At 28.7% G+C, this 20,955-nt stretch overlaps 2 protein-coding genes across 2 annotated transcripts; both read right to left on the bottom strand.

The window, feature by feature from the left end:
* Positions 1-1,082: 1,082 nt before the first annotated feature.
* Positions 1,083-4,813, bottom strand: LOC126668562 (uncharacterized). The gene is made up of 6 exons (XM_050361752.1): positions 4,685-4,813; positions 4,068-4,094; positions 3,592-3,756; positions 3,191-3,244; positions 2,488-2,634; positions 1,083-1,460 (listed from the first exon to the last, which is right to left on the bottom strand). The coding sequence occupies exons 1-6, from the start codon at positions 4,811-4,813 to the stop codon at positions 1,083-1,085; spliced, it is 900 nt and encodes a 299-aa protein (XP_050217709.1).
* A 15,656-nt stretch (positions 4,814-20,469) lies between these two features.
* Positions 20,470-20,955, bottom strand: LOC126668561 (uncharacterized). The gene has a single exon (XM_050361751.1). The coding sequence runs from the start codon at positions 20,953-20,955 to the stop codon at positions 20,470-20,472; it is 486 nt and encodes a 161-aa protein (XP_050217708.1).

The raw sequence follows: 20,955 nt of genomic DNA, 5'->3' as shown, positions 1-20,955 counted from the left end.
ATACCAATAATGCTGTGAAGGATGTACCATTTTTCTTTATAAATAATGAAGTATCTGAAGTTGCTTGAATAAAACCTTGTTAAACTAAAGCATCTGTCAACTTTTTATTCCATTGCATGCTTGCTTGTTTGAGACCACAGAGTGATTTAGTAAGTTTACATACTAAACCAGGCTGTGTTTCTTCTAAACCAAGTGGTAGTTGCATAAACACCTCCTCATGTAGATCCCCATGTAAAAATGCATTATTTATATCTAACTGCTGCAAAAACCAATTTCTTGCTGCTGCTATAGCCAAAATTACACGAATACCGGTCATCTTTGCAACAGGGGAAAAAGTTTCAGTACAGTCAATTCCATTTTGTTGTGTGTAACCTTTAGCAACTAAACGTGCCTTATACCTTTCAACTGACCCATCACTATTATATTTAATTTCAAAAACCCATTTACACCCTATTGGTGTCTTATCCTTAGGCATTTCAACTATTTCCCATGTATTATGCAATTTCAATGCATTTAATTCTTGCTGCATTGCACTCTCCAACATTCAAATTTCACAGCCTCATTATAAGTCTTAGGCTCTATCATTGAATCAATTGTGACTGAAAAAATCTTATGAGGCGGATTAAGTCTATCATAAGTAAGAACTTTGGACAAACTATGTGGTGTAGTTAAAATAGCATTTGTTTTAGGTAAATTATGAACATAATCTTTCAGGAAATTGGTATGTTTATCACTCTAGTTAATTTCCTGATAATAGGCATGCTAGATTCACTAATAGGTACAGAAACATTAAAGTAGGAGATGCAGATTCAGTCACATGAATATTAGTAATAAATATGGTAATAAATGTAAATAAAATAGTTTAATTGTATTTAACAAAAAAAGCTACGACATTTGAATTTTATCGTTATTTTCTCTTTATTTTTTTAGTACAACAAGTAAGATAAACTATAGCTTATAATAATTTGTAATCATTCAATATAATAACACAAATGTATATAATCAAATAAAAATATAAAAAGTAATTTTATTTGTGCAACGAGAAGATGTTGATATAGTTTAAATGTAGAACAATTAGCAAATCAAAAACAAACATCTTTAGAACCACCTTTGCCGCCGAACAAAAAGCTATAACCAATGTCATTCTTGTACGATTGATCTCCTTCAAGGTAACAACGTGATGTGCTACTTTGAATAAAAGATTCATCGGGAATAATTGTATTGAAATGAGAATCAAGAAGATCGATTTTCTGAACAAAACATGTCGAATCGTAATTCGTATTCTGGAAAAGTCCACTTCCCATTTGAGGGCTCGAGTCTTCTGATGAGGGTGTGAAAATCTCTCCTCCCCATCTTAATGTATCAGCAAATTGGTTCAAGCTTGTAAATATTTCATTAGGCCAATAACCTACAATGTACTCTCTGTTTATTCCAAGCCACCAAGCGCCAGTCTCCTTGTCCTTCAAAATGATATGATATATTTTTTTATAATAATATCTAAAAAAGTTACAAAAACATCAGTAAAATTAACATCCATCAAATGACCGTCAGAGTTTATTTCTTACTTGTGCATTTCGATTTCTTACTCCAAATTTGCTTCTAACACTTTTTTCATAAAAATAGAATTTGAAACTGTCTTTTAAAAACAATTCTATAACGATTTTTAAGAATTTCAAATAGTTTTAAATGGTCTTTAAAAGCATAGTTTGCAATTGTTTTTAAAATAGTTTTTAAAACAAGGTTTAAAAATTAAGATTTCAAACGACTTCAAAAACACAGTTTGCAATCATTTCTAAAACACATATTTTAAAATGGTCTCTAAAAGGTTTTAGTCAATTTCCAAAACTAAAATTAGAAAGACTATTCTATGAAAAATGAAAATGAAAATCAAAATAGAAAGAGTACATGTAGAAACATTAGAATACGAAAGTAAAAAAGTTTTTAAATTAAAGTAACTTTATAAATAAAGTTCGAAAATGAAAATATTATTTTACGGATTATCATATATAGTATACGAGTAATTGTTTTTTTTTTAATTTGATCACTATGTACTTTACAATTTTCGTTCAGAAAACTCTTATTTCAAAAAAAAAAATTCTTTCCAATTTCTATTCTTGTAAAATTATTATTTTCAAGCCCTTTTTTGTGACAGGAAAAAAGCATTATAATTAAAGGGACTAAAAACAATAAGGGCATGAAAATCAAAATTTGACAAGTATAGAAATTAAAAAGATAACATTTTCGCAATAAGGACTTTCTAAACAAAAATAGTAAGATACGGGATGAGTTTAGCCATTTAAAAATTATATAATTTGCATGCGATATTATGATTTGAAAATTGGAATAATTCTTTAAATTAAATTAAAATTATTTTTAAAATAAATTTAAAATCGTTGAAATAAAAAACTAGTAAGACATGAAAAATAGAAAAATGTTTGAAATTTTTTTGAACCATTTTCCATACAATTTATATGACTAATAAGTTACCTGCGAGACATCAAACCATATTTCATATGTTGGGGGTTCCCTCACTGAAGATGGTGTTAGAACCATATCTAGAGGAAAATTAGGATTGATTAACACAAATCCAGAGCAAAACATGTTGTAGCAGCCTGTCCTTTGATAACTGTCGCTCTGCCAAGATGATTTATATAAAAAATAAAGAACATATTATCTTATGTTCTAAGAGACTAAATAAATATTAGAAATTTATATTTTGTAGTTATCTAACAATACTACTTTTAGACAATAAACATTCGATTTATTATATTTTAATAATTTTATATTCATATTTGAAGAAATAAAAGGTTATCTGATTAATTCATGCTAAATTTTGTTTATGTGGCCGAGAAGGATGAAATCAACTTTCTTTTAGCTATTTTCATCCCCTAAAAGTAAAAATATGTGAAACAGATTATTCACAAAGATAAAATTTGACCTGAATTGGCCAGATAGTATTTCAAAAGAATAAAGAGATAATAGTTAATGTATTTACATTAAAGTCAAACGAATAATTGTCTAATATAAAGACAGTATTTTGACCATAAAAAATTAGGATTTTAATCAGAAATATTTTTCCATATAATAATTATTTTTATTTTGTCTAATTTGTGATCCATTGTATATTTGCAAAATAAGAAGAAATAATATCTAAAGAGGAAAAAAGTTAATTGATATTTTAAGTACATACCGTCCATGATGTGTATGTTCGGACATTATTATCATGATATAAATCAGGATTCACCTGTGAGATTAAAAAGGTTATCAGAACAGTATAAAAATAATGTTTAATTTAAAATTGAATCAAATGGTCATAACAACTAGTGACATTTTCCGACTGAAAGGAGGGAGAAACCAGAAATCTGATCATACGAGATTGATCGATTTTTTACCCTTTTGACCAGAATTTAGACATGTCAAATCACAAAACACCAATTTTTTTGTTAAAAAATAAAAAAAAATCATTTTAATACACTGGCCGAATTAATCAGTTCAACCGGTTCAACTAATTAATATTACTGAATTGACATTCCATCTAATCCAGCCATCTGTTTTAATTTTAAATTAAGATTATTTAATTAGTAAACTGACCGTCCATCCAACTTGTATTTGGTTCAAGTTAAGACCGTCTCCACTTTCAAATGATATCATAGCAGAACTATGACATTTAGAATTAACATTAACTTTAGGCTTGTAAATGCTCAAAGCGCCCCCAGATCCATGATATTCTCCTTTGGATGTATATAATCCTGCAAACTGAAAATGCAAGGCTTAGTCCTGAAAATGGAGTATTATTCGGTCATTGCAGTTTGATGATTAGAAAATACTTTTATTTTTACTATAGTACTCCGTTACTACAGATTGATGATTAAAATATTTTTATATCATTACCGTTGTAAATGCTATAAACATTTTAATTATTTCAATAGAATGTTCCTCAATTTAATAGTATTTTAAAGTTAAAAGTATAATAATTATATTAACAATATAAAATTATTATAAAAAATACTTTTAGCAATCTTTTTAATAATTGTATTAAACAAATTTGACGTAAAATTTAGAATTACATTAGCTGTCCTTACGGGCTGATGTGACTAAATTGGATACACATGTCAAAGAGTAGATGACACATGATAAATGTGGCCGACACATAGTTCAATTCAGAATAAACAATTTCGGTTTAAATAAAATATAATATTAGTAAACAAATTAAAAACATGGTTTTTTTTAAGTTACCAAATTTTAATAGCACACTACTTCAATAGCCTCTAAAAGTGTTTTTAACAGTTATACACTTAAATTGTATTCTCTCCGTCCATTTTTATTTGTCTTTTTAGACAAACATTTTTGTCCATCAGTAGTTGTCACTTTAGAATTTCTATTTGACTTTTATAATAGTATTCCAAATTTAGCTTTCGTATTAAATCACTTCATTAAATGGTAGTTTAATTTTCAAAACTAAACCATTTAATAGTAGGTTAATAATTCTATTTTTAAAAAGAGATTTTTTTTTTAAATTCAATAGTGGAATTTATAAATACAATTATATTAGTCTTTGTGTTTATAATTTAAGAAAAAAATAATATTTTTTAAATAATTTAGTCTAAAGCGATAACTAAAAATAAACGGAAAGAGTACATAAATATTGGATAGCCATTTTGAAATAAATGCAAATGTAACTTACTTCCCATCCATGATTCCATGATTTTGTGATAGGACTAACTCTTGGAGAGCGACGAATAGGCACTCGTCCAAATGGGCACCCTCTCTTCAATCTTAGACTTGAATTTATCAGCGGTTCATGAGCTAGCATACGATCTTCAAGCTCTTTACTTGGTTTTAACTTTTCATTTGGTTGAGAAAAATATATATTAGTAATTCGAATCATATATAATTAAAAACTATTATTTCCAACTGTTAATTAGATTAAAATTATTAATTTTCTCTATATTTTTTAGAGGCGATATTCCCACTCCGTCTATTAATTTTTCCCACTCCACTATTTATTTTAGCCTAATTATTTATAAACCACTCACCTTATAACTTTTTTTCATTTATACCATGACCTAGGAAAATTTTCAATTTTTATATTTCATCTCTACCCTAATAAATTGAATTTACCTACTTTTCTTTAAAAAAAGTTTAAATTAGTCCTTTATTTGTACTTTTTGCAAAATAAAAAAAAGTATGATATAATCCTTGTATTTAATTTTTTTAATTTTTTTATTTTTACATTAATTAAATTGTCAAAAATTTCAATTTTGGGGTACAGATGAAATATAAAAATCAAAAATAGGGTATAATTGAAAATTTTCTTAGGTCATGGTATTAATGTAAAAAAGTTATAAGATGAGTGGATTTTAAGTAATTAGATCTTTATTTTAATGACAAAGCTATTCTTATTTTGCCTCTCATTTTTCTCTCTCAGTTGACATCACCTTTTTCATTTATTCATGTATTGGACTTAGCATTTCTAATGATGTTCTTTATTTTAAAGAGCATAATTATTAATATAAAGAATGTTTTTAATGTAAAAAATAATATACTTAGGTTTATTCCAATAGATTCTCTAATTTTACTTTTTTATTTATTTTTATTTTTATAAAAATATTAAAAATAAAAAATATTAATAATATTGATTTATTATTTTTTATAAACCATGCATAAACCTATTGCTACACGTATTCAACAGACTACCAAGACCCATGATTTCATTTCGTCTTTGAGGGACAGACGATCCTATGCTTAAGTGGTTGATAAACAAAGAATAGACTTCAAGCCATTTGTTGTTTCATCAGAACATGCTTTAAGATCAATTTTAGTTCAGGTGAAGAATCTGCCATATTTATTAAATGTTGATTCTTTTCTTCGTAATAGGGGAATTTTCTTTGATTCCTTTTCACTATTTTTATAACCAAGAGGATGCGGCTCAGTTCAAGGCAATTTTTGTTACCATATCGGATTTTTTTGTCAAATTATCTTCATGGCAAGGAATGTTTTCATCAGGAGAAAGATTTAGGATAATTTATATTTTTTATTTCAAAAAATAAATTTAGCACAACAATTAGCGAAATATCTAATTACATTATTGCATCCCTCATCTCCGATTTATATTTTACTCGATTTAAAAATATAATTATGGGATTATTTGACCCAAAAATGAAGAGTTTTGGGGTTAGTTGCTCAAAAAAGTATAAATTGAACTAGATGACCCGGTGTCACAAGTTTATGGGACGCGTTGACCCTTTGTTCTTTTCTAATCTGAATAACTATAGGAAAATCAGTTTGATTAACATAATTTACATGCTCCTTTTTAAAGTGTTGGCTTCTAGACTGGCTCCTTTATTACAGTCCATCATCTCCGACCATCAGAATGCATTTATCAAAGGTCGCAGAATCCTTTACTGCTCCATGCTTGCTAACGAATTCCTTCTTTTGGCAACCTAGAGACGAGATAAGTTACTTCTTTTCAAGCGTGATTTTCATAAGACATTTGATAGTATAAATTGGCACTATATTCTTTCGGTTATGCGCTAAATGAATTTCCCAAACAGATGATTGGACTAGATGTTTACTTGCCTTCTTGCTCTATTTTGGTGAATGGAAGTCCAATTGAATCGTTTAATACCGTGGAATACGTCAAGGAGAACCCATTCCTCCATTTTTATTTTTGCTGGCGATGGAGGGATTAAGCTATATAATTAACAGAGGGAAAGAGTTGGGTTTAATTGATGGGTTTTCATTCAGCGACACAACAAATTCTATCTCTCAATTCCAATTCGTCAATGACACGTTATTATTTGTTCCTTTAAACTTTGAGAAGCTTAAGAATATGACCAGAATTTTGAGGTGTTTCGAGTTAATTTTTGGTCTCAAGATTAACTTCCAGAAAAGCTGGATAATAGGAGTTAACGTTAACAATCTTGACCTTGTTCATGTTGGGAACATTATTGGATGCAAAGTGGGTTCATCTCCGACTAAATACCTTAGATTACCTCTTGCTAATAGGAGGATCACTTCTGGAACCTTGGATTTTATAATACAAAAATTTAAATCTCGTTTGGCTATATGGAAGGGTTCTTATCTTTCTCCATCCAGTCATTTGATTTTAATCAAATCCATTTTATTCAGCATCCCTATCTATCTTATGTTTATTTGCTTCATGCCTTTGAAAGTTTAAAATATTCTTAATTCTCACATGATGTGTTTTCTTCGGAAGGGAGTAATTTCCAGCCGTGTTCTATGCAAGGTTGGCTGGGACTCGAATTGTTCAGATTACAAATACGGAGGGCTGGGTATTTATGCTTCATGGATTAGAAATCAAAGCCTCATGTTTAAGTGGACTTGGAAGTTATGTACTACAGATCAAAGCTCCCTCTGATGTGCAACTGTGTCTGCATCTTCTGGAATTACCTCATGGGAATCAATTTTGAATGCTGAAACGCATAACCTCTCTTTTATCTGCGAGGAATTCACAAGAGCTGATGTATTGATCAATTAGCTTAGAGGCTTTTCACAGGTAACACTGGTTTCAACATGGTGAACGGGAATTTGGTGTCTCTTTGGCATGATTGTTGGAATTATGATATTTGAGCAGCTGCTACTTTTCCAAGACTTTACGACATGTCTTGCTAGAAAACAACTGTTGTTGACAATGTTCTTCATAACGGATGGCTTTGGCGTCGGCGTCTGAGAGTGGGAGAAAAAACCGAGATTCAATTGCTGCAACTCTGGGTCTCAAGCATTGTTTTCAGCAACTGCTCCAACAATAAAGATAAAGTTTTCTAGAGATCTGGCAATAGAAATTAAACTCCGAGCTCCTTTTTTAAACTTCAGCAGATCAATTCTACTACCAGTAGTTAACCGTTTACTCTCATTTGGCAATCTATTTCGCCTCCTCGAGTTAAATTCTTTCTATGGCAACCCTTCATGGTCGGGTAACGTCTCTTTCTTTTCCATCTTCTCAAAATATTAACACAAATGGAATTACTTATTGTGATTTATATGGTGTTTTGGAGGATCAAGATCATATTCTTCTTCACTGCTCTTATGCATTTTCAGTTTGGAATTTAGTTTTTTCTAAATTTGGATTATACCGAGGACTTTCGACGATTTTTTTTACAGCAATGGCGTTATTTGATTCATCCAGGGCGATACTTTAAGTTATGGTGTTCAATTTGGGATTCGGAAATTTGGGAACTTTGAAAGATTTGAAATAGAAGAATTTTTCAAAACAAGACTACAGATATCTACGCTGTTATTCAATGGAGTTTTACTCGGGCAATTATTTTTCAGATGTAACCATGCTAAATTCTCTTATTCTAGTATGAATGTTTTTAAGAAATTCATAGTGTATTTTTTTGAACGTTGATTCGTTTTCTCTTCTCGCTAAGTCGTAGCCTTTAGTACACTTTTTGTGTCATTTCTTGTGTGAGAGCTCTTGATTGAGGTGTTTTTGCCACCGCTTATGGCCGTTTTTATATCTTTTCATTCATAAAAAAATACATAATAATTTTATATAATTTATTTTAATATTAATGAATATTGATTTGAATTTGGTCCTATGCATTAAATTTAATTATTAAAGTTTAACAGAATGATTATAAGGATGGTTTTAAATATTTTAATTCAAATTACTTTTATTATAATAAAATTTGAGGATTATTAAATAGGTCCTTAACATAATGTGTTTTTTTTTATGGTATTAACATAATGTGTTAAAGATTATAGTAGGAAAAATTCTATGTTTAATTTTTTTGAGATACTGATTTTGACTAAATATTTTACATGAATAGCAATGGTGGATGGTTGTAAAATTCTTACAAAAATAATTTTACAACTTTTAGTTTGATGATCATCTAGAACCAATTTAATTGGAGCCATCTTGTGTTGATACTTGATTGCAAATAAATTTTATTAAATATTCAAACAGAGAACGGAAATGTACATTTAACAAATAATGGAGTGTGGATATTAATCATGGGAGTGGGAAAATTCTCATCCATTTTAAAAGAGAAAATGGTCAGTTAAGCCTCAGCCTCTAACATTTGACCATTGAATCAAGTAGATTTTTGACGTTTGGAAAGGTACAACTAAATCCTGGACGTTTAAACCCTCGTTCTTAACATCGTTCCAACCTCTATCTATTTTTGCCAGCACGGACTCATTAATTGCTAGCGTGAATTTTCGGCATGGACTCAATAATCTTCTTTGGGTCAGTTAAGCCTCCTAACGTTTGTTCTTTGAGTCAAGTAGGCCCTTAACGTTCGGAAAGGAACAACTAAACCCCTAACATCAGAAAGTGAAAAATCTTTAATTTTCATAAAATTATTTAAAAGTAAAAAATATCATGATACCACACTTTATGAGAAAGCTTGTTCTTATTTTTTAGTGTCCATCGATTTCGACATAATATAATTATGGATGTGTTGGACACACCTTTGTTTTTTCTTAATATAAACTTCTAAATTAATAGTAGTATTATTTATTTAAATTATTTTATAAAATATTAATTCATTTTAATTAAATAAATAAAATTATTATTATTTTATGACAAGTATTTATTAATGAGTCCATGCTGGAAAAAATAATAGTCAATTTACAAATAAATATAAATACTAAAAATTTAATATATTTATTTAAATAAAATGAATATTAATTTTTAAAAAAATATTTCAATTAGTTTTATTTTATAAATAATTTAAGTAGTTGCTTTAATATATTATCCTAATTAATTGAGATGTATATATATATATAATACAATTAATAAAATAATAAATATATTTTTGTAGTTTAAATAAATTAAATAAATAATACTACTATTAATTTAGAAGTTTATATTATTTATATTAAAAAAAAGTGTGTGTGCCCAACACAACCATAACTATATGGTGTCGAAATTGATGGGTATTAAAAATGTGAGCGAGCTTTTTCTTAAAATGTGGTATCATGATATTTCTTACTTTTAAATAATTTTATAAAAATTAAAGAATTTCTATTTTCCTGACATTAGAGTTTAGTTGCACCTTTCCGAACTTTAAGGGCCAACTTGATCCAATGGTCAAATGTTAGGGGTTTAACTAACCCGAAAAAGGTTACTGGCAATTCACGCTGGCAATAAATGAGTCCAAGCTGGAAAAAATAGACGGAGGTTGGAACGGTGTTAAGAACGAGAGCTTATATACTACGATTTACATATGTTAAGGGTTTAATAGCACCTTTTCAAATGTTAAGGGTTTACTTGATCTAATGGCCAAACGTTAGGACTTAACTGACCCTTTTTTCTTTCTAATTAATCAAATCCCTTCAAATCTCTAAAGATTTGATGATGTTAAAAAGCAAATATTTATGACTTTCTGAAAATCTATTCAAATCTCTTAATTTTTTTTAAATCTATCCAAATTTGATAAAATGGCTAAAAATATATCCATCTTTTTAAGTTGATTTGATCTTGGATACTATAGCAATTGATTGTGTAATTTTCCTAAATTAGAAAGGAAAAGAATTGTCAATTGAAATAACACATTTAGATAGATTTTCAACAAAATGGTCAAATTGGAATATATTTACAACTTCTGAAAAAATTGAATATATTTCTAAAAAATTATATTTTTTGCAATTATAGAAGAAAAAAAATCTAATTTCAACACACACACAACACACTCACACACACACACGTATATATATATATATATATATATATATATATATATATATATATATATATATATACCTAATGATGAAAAAAAAATCTAAATTTTTATAACTTGTTGCAATTTAAATCAAATCTTTTAATTTTTACAATAAAAGCCAAATTGCAATTTTTTATTGTAATAATTGCAAAATTGATGGCCAAACTTACAACAAAATAGTGCAAGTTTAGGTATTATTGCAAAAAAAATGCAATTTGACTATTATTACAAAGATTAAAAAGTTTGATTTAGATTGCAACAAGTCGTAAAAATTAAGATTTTTTTCACTATTAAACCCTTTATATATATATATAAAAACCATTAATTGATATAACCGTAAAACAAACCATAATTGTGTGATTTGTAAGTGCAGGATGATTGAGAGCATGTTGTTTGTTTATATCCACACAATCATAGACATCGCCATACTCGGTCTGCAAATTAATTGTCCCAAACAAACGCACAAAAATAAGAATTTCAATTAGTTTCCGCAAAAATACATATAGGACAAAAAAAATTAAAAGGAGCTAACATAATACCAAATATAAAGATTAAGAGTAACGTTTTACATTTTCCCTATATAATATACCTCAACACATGAAATTAACAATATAAATGTTGCAATATTGCATTAAAAATAAAAAAAATGTACCTGGATGAAAATTTGAGGTTGATGTTGTTTGTATGGTTTTAATTTATCATTTGTTCTGCAATTTATAAAGTGAAAACTAGAAAATATAGCTAGCAGAATGACAAGAAAGTCTATTTCGTAAGCCATTGCAATATGTAAAAAATTGTTTCTTTAGTAATAATAGGTAACTAATCTCTTTCATATATATGTATATATATGTATGTTAAACTTATATGATAGTTTTTGTTCTAAATAGTCGACCCTCTAATAATTAATATACATGTCGGATTAAAAATTTATTAATTATTAAAATTATTAATTATTAAAATTTATATAAAAAATTATTAAAATATAAAATTAAGTCATTTTAGTTTACAAACCGCCATATTTAATTACATTACAAATACATCAACTATATACAGTTCACAATTACTCTAAAAATGTTAGTTTTAGTCCAAAAGAAGTAATGTTATATTCGGTTAGAAAAATATCAATTTGATATTTAACAAAAATTAAGATACAACATTCACAAAGTAAAATAGCTTAAGGCACCGTTTGGATTGAGGGTTTTTAAAATCCATGAATTTTAACAAAATCGATGGATTCTAACTCAATGGAATTTAAATCCATAGATTTTAAAATTCCATCGTTTGGATTAAAAATAAAATTAATAGATTTTTAACATTATTTATGAAAAAATATAAATAGTATAACGATTCCTCATTTATAAAAAAGATGTTGGATTTGGACTTTCCCACCTAGTAGGTGGGCAATCAAAACCCTAAAAAATGATGGATTATAGAAAATAAGAAAATTTATGAATCCATGAATTTTATTAATTTTTTTCTAAGCAAACGATAGATTTTGTCCAAATTTATGGATTGTGTAAAATCCATCGTTTAAAATTCATCCAAACGGTGCCAAATTTATATGTAGTACATAATAAAATAAATGTTGGATAAAAGTACTTTAATTATGTCTAACATATAAATTAATTTATTCCATATTATATATATATATATATATATATTCTTTAAAAATTTCTAATAATTAATATTTACATAAAATGTCTTTTAAATTTTAGTAAATTATTAAATAATAGAATTATTTTTTATCCAACATGAAATAAAATTGGTTTCCTAAAAAAATTATTAACTATAAAACTATTAATTTATTGAATGTTAAATATTAGAGGGTCTACACGTAAATATATTTTTGTTGTTTATCTAAAATCAGTCAACTCTCAGTTAATAAAAAAATCTCTATATCTATCATCTACTATATAAAACGAAATACTTCTTATATTGCTTATAATATTTCTTTCTTTTTAAATTGTTTCCTTTATTATAATATTTATCACACTAATTCTCTTATTTTTAAGATATGAGATAATTACTTTCAACCGTTTGAGGGTTGACATATTATACTATTTAGACCCTAACGTTGCAAAATTATACTAATACACCCTCCAGTTTTATAATATTATACTAAAACATCCTTTCGTTAAATTTTCCGTTAGTCAACTGCTAGTCAATAAAAAATAATATACAATAATGGCCCTTGAAATTTGATATATTATATTAATTAGTCCTTTTAATTTACAATATTACGCACTTTACCACCATTATATTTTTTAATATGTTAATATTTTAAATTTATTATGATAAAAAACATAGAAATAATATAAAAAATATTTTTTTATTTTTGATTACGCTTAATATATCATATTGTAATTTACTTGTAATATAAAATAAATAGTAATAGTAATAAGTATTGCATTAATGATCCTAATATATTTATAAATTTTTATTAAATTAGAAATTGAAAATAGTTATAATATGAATAATATAAAAATGACTACAGTTATATTTTTAATTGAAAATAAGTCAAAACTATATTTGTAATCTTGTAAAAGTACAAAGCACTACGAAAAATAAATTAACGCATATTTATTACTACTATTAATATTTATTTAAATTACAAATTAATTACAATAAGACATATTAATTATAATAAAAATAAATAATGTTTTTTCTATTATTTATATGTTTTGTGTCTTATTAAATTTGAAGAAATAAGGGTTAATTCTATAAAAAAAATTCACGAACTTTATACGAAATTTCATTTTAATCACGACTTTTAATAGTATCCATATAAAACCTTGAACTTTCAAATTCTTTTCCAAATCTATCAATAATTATTTTTTGGTGTATTTTTATCTTTTATGTTTTTTCAAATCCGCCAGATTCTGGTGACCACGTCAGCAAAAATACACCGGAATTTAATTTGGTAATAGATTTAAAATAAAAATAAAAATTCATGGTTTTATATTGAATCTTTTAAAAATCGTGATTAAAATAAAAATTTATATAAAGATCATGATTTTTTTTATGAAATTAACCCAAGAATTGAACATGTCAAAAAAATATATATGGTGGTAAAGTATGCAATGTCGTAATATAAAAAGATAGATTAGTATAGTATATCAAATTTTAAAGGGCTTATAATACATTATTTTTCCTAACTAATGGCTGACTACCAGAAAATATAATGGAAGGGTATTTTAATATAATATTATAAATTAAGTGGTGTTTCGGTATAACTTTTAAACATTAGAATCTGACTAGTGTAATATGTCAAACTTCAGGAGGTTGAAAATAATTATCTCTTAATGTATATCGTTATGAAAAATAGCAATCAATTATCGATCATATTAAATGATAATCAAATTTGTAAGGGTTAAATGGTAACCAAATTGGTTAGATTATGATGTTTTGTCAAATATTCCGTGTGAAACTTATTTTACAACTTGAGCTTTATTCGATAAAAATTTAATTTGTAATTTTAGCATGACTGTTATTTGACGATATATTCTTATTTGTATTTCTTTTATAATAAATTATTATTTTTAATTTTTTTCTAAATCAATCCATTTAATTAATATATAGATTTATATAAAATTAAAAATATTAAACAAAATTGGAGATGTAAATTTTAATTATTTCCTTTTATATAATTGTAGTTTAGAGACCAATCCATTCCTTTTATATTACTAGTTTCGCATTACGTGCTATGCACGTGGCTCGTAACGTAACTCGTCAATGTATATATTAATAGATTTATTATAATTATTTCAATTTTTTATTTATAATTAATATTAAATTAGTTAAGAATTTTTGTAAAAGTAAATATAATATATTCAGTTATTAAATTTTTTTCCATCTTGAATTAACTTAATTTTATTAATAATATCTTTAAAAATAATAAGATTGAAATTTAAATAATAATATATTAACCAAATACAGTGTTTTAATTTTGTAGTTTAATCAAACTAAAAGATAGATATTCCTACTAAATTGGAGACAATTTAGTTATTTTTTACATAATAAAACCTAAATTAGAGATAATTTAGCTACCTATTCTAATTAGGACTTTAATTATAATAGTGATTAATTAAATAACTAATTAGTTAATGACTATAAAACCTTTATTTAGTAATAAATTGAAAAGGATTATTCAGTAAATTTGTCTGTCCCCCCTCCGTGCTTTTATATATAGTATAGATTATACATTTCTAAATCAATCCATGCGTTGATGTAAATTACATGAGCATTTAAGTTATACGTTTCATAATTGTTGTCTTTTCCTTTTTTAAGAAATTAATCAATAACCCTTTAATTTTGCAAAGAAATTATTCTTTGCCTTCCTTTAACCTCTTTTCTATATAATAAATCACTGCAAATAGAAAAGTATTCTACTAAAAGTTCAGGATATTAAAGTAGAGAATACGGTCATAAAGAATGTCAGAATTATGAATTTTCCGGTTATTCACTCTGACGCTTAAATAAGTATTCGATGAAGAAAAATAGTATAATACTCCTAAATTTATACATAATTGTTTGATCACGTCCGACCTATATTTTAATTTAAATTGGATTTCAAAACGTCATTTGGTCAAAAATAAAATATATTGGAGATAAAATATTATAAGAATTTGGAATTGTAAGGTGATATTTTAAGCAATTTCGAAAAAAGTCTTCTAAATTAAAATATCAAAAATATAATTTTCCATTATAATTTGTAATTGGTAAGTTAAGGTACAGAATATTAAGTTTAGAATTGCAAAAAATAATACTTTCTGAATTGAAAAAGGGAAGTTTGAATTTTTTTTTTTAAATTACGGTACTAAATTAAAAAGAATTTAAGTTGGATTGTATAAAAAGAATTGGAAAATTCTCTGAAAATGCAAGATATTGGGAAATTGAATTAAAATATAAACTGGATCAAGTAATTTTATCGGGATTAGAGTATTTTGTTTGTAATGAGAGAAATATGGAAAATACCTTAGAATTTGGGTAAGTTATTAAAAGTCCTGAAATAATAATTTTGAAATTTAATTTTCCGAAATAATAATTTTATAAATTTATTTTGAAAATTAATATTGATATTTAAAACTTCCGATATTAGGTATAATTAATTTAATTGAGTGTGTTGGGAATTATATATTTATGGCTACTTAAGGTTTTTTTTTGACGAGAAAATCGAGCATATATTAACTCAAATCTGAAGCGATAACAGCTATAAGAAATTCAAAAAAATGGCTAAACCACTCATGATGACCAGACATGGAACAGACATAATGTGCTAATACATGCTCAGAGTGATTCGCAGATCGCTATACAAAAACAGAATAAAAGTTAGAAATTAAACTGTTTCGCTAATTCAACACAATCCATAACTAACAAATCGTATCTGTTCGAGATGGATTACGAATATCCAAAATCACCAAGCAATTTATTGTTGCCGGCGGGCCTGGATTCTAATCCCGCCGGAATATTATTCTTAGGATTTATGATCATATAAATGGCATAAAAATTAGGCCTACTGTCCAACTTCAATCACATGCCCATACTAGCCACCCTATTTCTCTTAGCATCAACCTCAACCACGTCATTTATTTTTGCCATACTAGAATCAGATAATCCTTTACAAGTAGGGATTTGTTGCCTGCTTGAATTACCAAAAAACACGTCACCACTACTCTTTCCATTCATCATGCTGGAATTAAGTCTCTAATTACCAACATTTCTAATTTCAAAATTTGGAATAGATTTGTTATTATTCAGATTCTCTGATATATATCTATTAAGGGCCTCCACATCACCATCCTCTTGTTCCTTGCTAACCCTAGAAGGACTATCATTTCGCAACCATCCCCCCCCTTCCATTTTGATCTCTGAACGATGAAGATTGTATCTCACATATGTCCCATATGGTAAGAGTTCTTTCGGAATCGGATTATCGAAGAACTTAGAACATAACATTTCTGAATACCCCAAGATTTTGCAATAGAAACAAAACATCAGCTCCCTCTTAAATTTTATACTTTTTTTTAATGGCTCCCTCACATCAACCTTCACCCTGATTCTCATAGAACTAGCACCTGCATTATTTTTGGGATTTTCATCCTACAGTATGAACCCTCCCAACACATTTCCAATATTCTGAGCTAAAATTCTTGAGGCGAATCGTAGAGGGATATCATTAACGTGAGCCCACAGTTCTGCATTCCATAACTCAATATTGTCAACAATTTCTCCATGCTGCACTTCTCGACATAAGAACATATGATGTTCAAATGTCCAACGGCCTTCATCCACCACTTTTACTAAATCCTTCTCATGGTAAAATTAAAAAAGCAACAAATTATGTTTCAATTCCAAAACCTTCACTCCACAAACAAGTTTCCACACAGCCACCATAACCTGCCTCATAGCTAGAAGATTCAAAGTTTTCTCCGTAAGAAAACGCCCTACCAGCCACCCTTATGTCTCTCTACCACCATCGTCCACCCTCATCTTCGAGTAATCAAGCTCACCATCCTCTTCTTCTAGAACAAATTGTCGGGCATCTTAAGTCTATAACTCATATTAACGAGAATTATCAGAAAAATCAAAGAAACAAAAACAAGAACAAAAAATAATAAATGGAAGGAAGGAAGGAAGAAAAAGTAATATGATGGAAAGGAAATTAACGTAAACAAATGTGCATGGAAAACCGCAAAAATGGTTAGGTAGGAATTATTCTCACACCACTAATATAACCTCCACTCAAATGTCACGACACGATTTCCACCTGAAACTCGAGCCGAGACCGGTGGTAGGGAATGAGAGTGGTTGCTCTGAAGCCCGTAACAATCCTAAAAACCTTTACAATTTTTTCACAATTTAAGACTATACATCACATATGATCAATAACATTTCTGAAAATATTTCTCTCGTTTAACGAAAACACGTTTCTGAAAACTAGGTTCGTAAAACCCTTATTGTATTTCATAAAACCAGAGCGCAAGCATCAATCTCATATGATGTACCTGATCTATTTCCAATACAATCATAAAATGCCTTTAGAACAAAACCAGCGTACCTCTTTGTACAGCTGGTACAAACATTTTGGAAAACACGCAGCTTTTACAACATATATCTTCTACAGTAGTTCAAATCAGAGTTTATTAAAATAAGTTGAACTACGGTAAACAAAAAGACAAACTTTTCGGTACCTAACTACTTGCAGCTCTATAGATATAGACGACAACTTTCAAAATTATTGTGGAAGTCTGACCTCGTACATGATAACCTGAAAGGTGAAGATTGGGGGGGGGGGTCAGAAATATGAATATTTTTGAGTGAGTTCATACATTTACAGTTGAATATTCAAATCGCATATATATTGTAATAACCCAGAAATTTAAGGGATAAAAATATAGCCACGTGTCTAATATTTTATTAGACGGGAGTAGGTAAATTAAATTTAAAAATAACTTTAATTTATAAGCGTCCCAGATTTTTTATTATGGCTATAGGATTCCAAATTAATTTAAATTTGATTAGCTATATAGTTAACGGGGAAAATATGGATTTATAAATTGGTTGCAGAATAATTCAAAAGTCCCGAGCGAATATTTTTGATGCCAATATTCGCGAAATATTTTAAAAAGGTTATCGTAAAAATTTGATAAAATTTGGAAGTAGAAGTTTTATCAAAGGCAGTTAATGCGGACTTAATAAATCAAAAATGATTTATTAAAAATAAAACATAAGTCGGACGGGAATAAAAATTATATTTTTATTCTTTTTATATTTTACTTGATTTTTGGGTAAATTTTCACGAAATTCGGAAGTCGTTTCCGTTTGAGCTACAGACGACTAGTTTAGAAGTTGGTTTAAAGTGCATAATTGAACTAGTGCTAAAGCACACTTTAACCAAATGAAGGCCATTAGTTACCAAATGAAGGCCAAAACCTCATTAGTTACCAAATGAAGGCCAAAACCTCATTTCTTTCTTCTGAAAGAAAAAAGATTGAGCTGCTTGCTCTCTCAACAGTTCGGCAATCAGGGTTTCCGCTCCGCTTTGTCCGTTTCTTTATTCTAACTCCGTTTCTTCAACGATTACTCAAGTAATCGAGGTAGTATACCCGTATTAAACGTTTATTTCAATTTATTTCAATTTTAAATTCGTTTATAAACGGTTACCGATTCGAATAATCGTTTTAAACGACCGAATTGATTTTGGATTGTGTATACATGATTTTGGACGTAAGAATAGCGTTTTGGACAAATTAAGTAGGACGGAAAATTCTGGGATGTGCGCGAGCACAGCGAGCTGTGCGACCGCACAACACAGTGTACGGACACACACCATGCTGTGCGGGCGCACAGCATTGAAATGATGTGCGACCGCACAATAGCTCCAACGGTTGTCGGGCGATGTTTTTTCGGGCTTTTAGGGGGACTTTCCGGGGGCGATTCGGAGGTGCTTTCGCCTAGTGACCCGAGGTGTTTTTCGACCGAGCGTAAAACATTTTAAATAAATGTTTTTAAACCAAAGTTAGATATTTTAAAACAAGGTTTTAAAAGTAAAATAAAACGTTTATAACAGACTTTAAAAGAGTTAAAGTCGACGTTTAAAAAGTTTTAAAGATTAACAATCGGTTTTGCTAAATACCTAGTATATAACTAAGAATTATTTTGACAATTTAGTCTATACTATAAATAGTTTTCTTTAGGTATTGCTATGCCTAAAATAACTTATGGAACGTTTCAAAAAAAAACTTATGGAAAGAAGTTTAAATATTTTCTCAAAATGAGAATTAATAATATGATTCTAAAAAAAAAAGAGACCATAATGCTATGTGTTTAAATAATTATATTTTTCACCTAGAACTAGGTTTCCGAACCTAGAAATTATATAGGAAACATATATTGATGTGTTTATCCTGTTTGCTTTGTGTGTTTAGTCCGACAAGCTAGCCAGCAGTTTGACCACGACCTCAAGAGTCTAACACACATACCACAGGAATAAGTATCAGATCTAGCGGTGTTTGTGAGTTCATTTGTTTACTTTTAAATGTTAGTATTTCAATTGTTTTTAAATTCAGAAATCGCACTAAGTATGAAACTTAGCCAAGGAAGATCCACTGAAACGAGCTATCTATTGGGCAATAATAGGACTGTGTGATCACCAGTGATAATAAACTAGATTGAGAGGAAAACCTTATATGCATACATACAAAGAATAGGTTGTGAAGCCGGATGCTTGCAAAGCGGCTGAAAACCTATCAGGTAGTCTTGACGTGGCATTGACTTAAGTTCCGGCCCAGCAACCCTATACAGAGTTAAGATGGTTGTAATACACAAGTATACAGCTCATCCTGTATTAAACAAAAGTTGAGCATATGCAATACTAATGATAGCATTTTAACCTAACAGGACTAGGATTTCATTTGGATCGAGGACTGGTAATATTTTGATATATCGATATTTTCTACCTATATGCGATTTTGGTATTTAACTATAAACCTATCTACTCACTCAGAAATATTTATATTTCTGACTCTGTTGTTGTTTATCATTTTCAGGTACACAGCTTCGGGTCTGGTCGAGCTTCCACCCTTCTCTGTCAGGGAAGCTTTTTCTTGTTGATATGTAAATAATACTTTGAACTTTTAGCGGCTGCAGTAATGTGTATATGAGTGCAATGCCAGTGGCCACGTCGGTAATCGTGGGGATACCTGCTGTCGTTCCTAATGGTTAATTTCCTCATAAGGGTTGTACCTGCCAATACTTCGTTGGCTCGTGCTGTAATCCTTTAGTGAGTGTGAAGGTTGTCTTTGAGAGGCGCTCCCCTTCTTTCTTCTCTTGGTGCATCATTGGTCTTCTGTCTCCTTCCGTCATCTATGTTGATATATTTCTGGGCTACCGCCATTACCTCCTGGTATGTCTTTGGTTTCTTTGAGCTTAGCTTGTCTCCCAGCACTCTTATTCTTGTTCCCTTCTTTAGAGCTTGTACCAACGTGTCGTTGTTCAGATCCTCGATCTTCACAGCTTCATTGTTGAATCTTTCAATGTATGCTCTAAGTGTTTTCCCTTCTCCTTGTTTGCACCTGTAGATTTCTTTCGTGCTTCTTTTCGGTGGGATATTTGTGAAAAATCTTATCACGAACTCTCTATTTAGTTGCCTCAAGTTGGCTATCGACCCGGCTTTTAAACCGTTGTGCCATCGCTGTGCTGTGTCGCCGAGTGTGGTTGGGAACGTCTTGCAAAGTATTGCATCTGAGACGTCCAATAGTATCAT

This window comes from Mercurialis annua, linkage group LG2, assembly GCF_937616625.2.
Source record: "Mercurialis annua linkage group LG2, ddMerAnnu1.2, whole genome shotgun sequence".
Classification (NCBI taxonomy): domain Eukaryota; kingdom Viridiplantae; phylum Streptophyta; class Magnoliopsida; order Malpighiales; family Euphorbiaceae; genus Mercurialis; species Mercurialis annua.
The sequence above is the reverse complement of the archived record's forward strand: the minus strand, read 5'-3'. Positions and strand labels throughout refer to the sequence as shown.

Bases quoted from the DNA above. Each gene is read 5' to 3' on its own strand.
- LOC126668562 (XM_050361752.1), bottom strand. From the start codon at position 4,813: ATGCTAGCTCATGAACCGCTGATAAATTCAAGTCTAAGATTGAAGAGA. The intron at 3,757-4,067 runs GTAATTCTAAAT...TTGCATTTTCAG, and splicing joins AGCCCGTAAGGACAGCTAAT to TTTGCAGGATTATATACATC. The intron at 3,245-3,591 runs GTCAGTTTACTA...TTAATCTCACAG, and splicing joins AAATACAAGTTGGATGGACG to GTGAATCCTGATTTATATCA.
- LOC126668561 (XM_050361751.1), bottom strand. From the start codon at position 20,955: ATGATACTATTGGACGTCTCAGATGCAATACTTTGCAAGACGTTCCCA.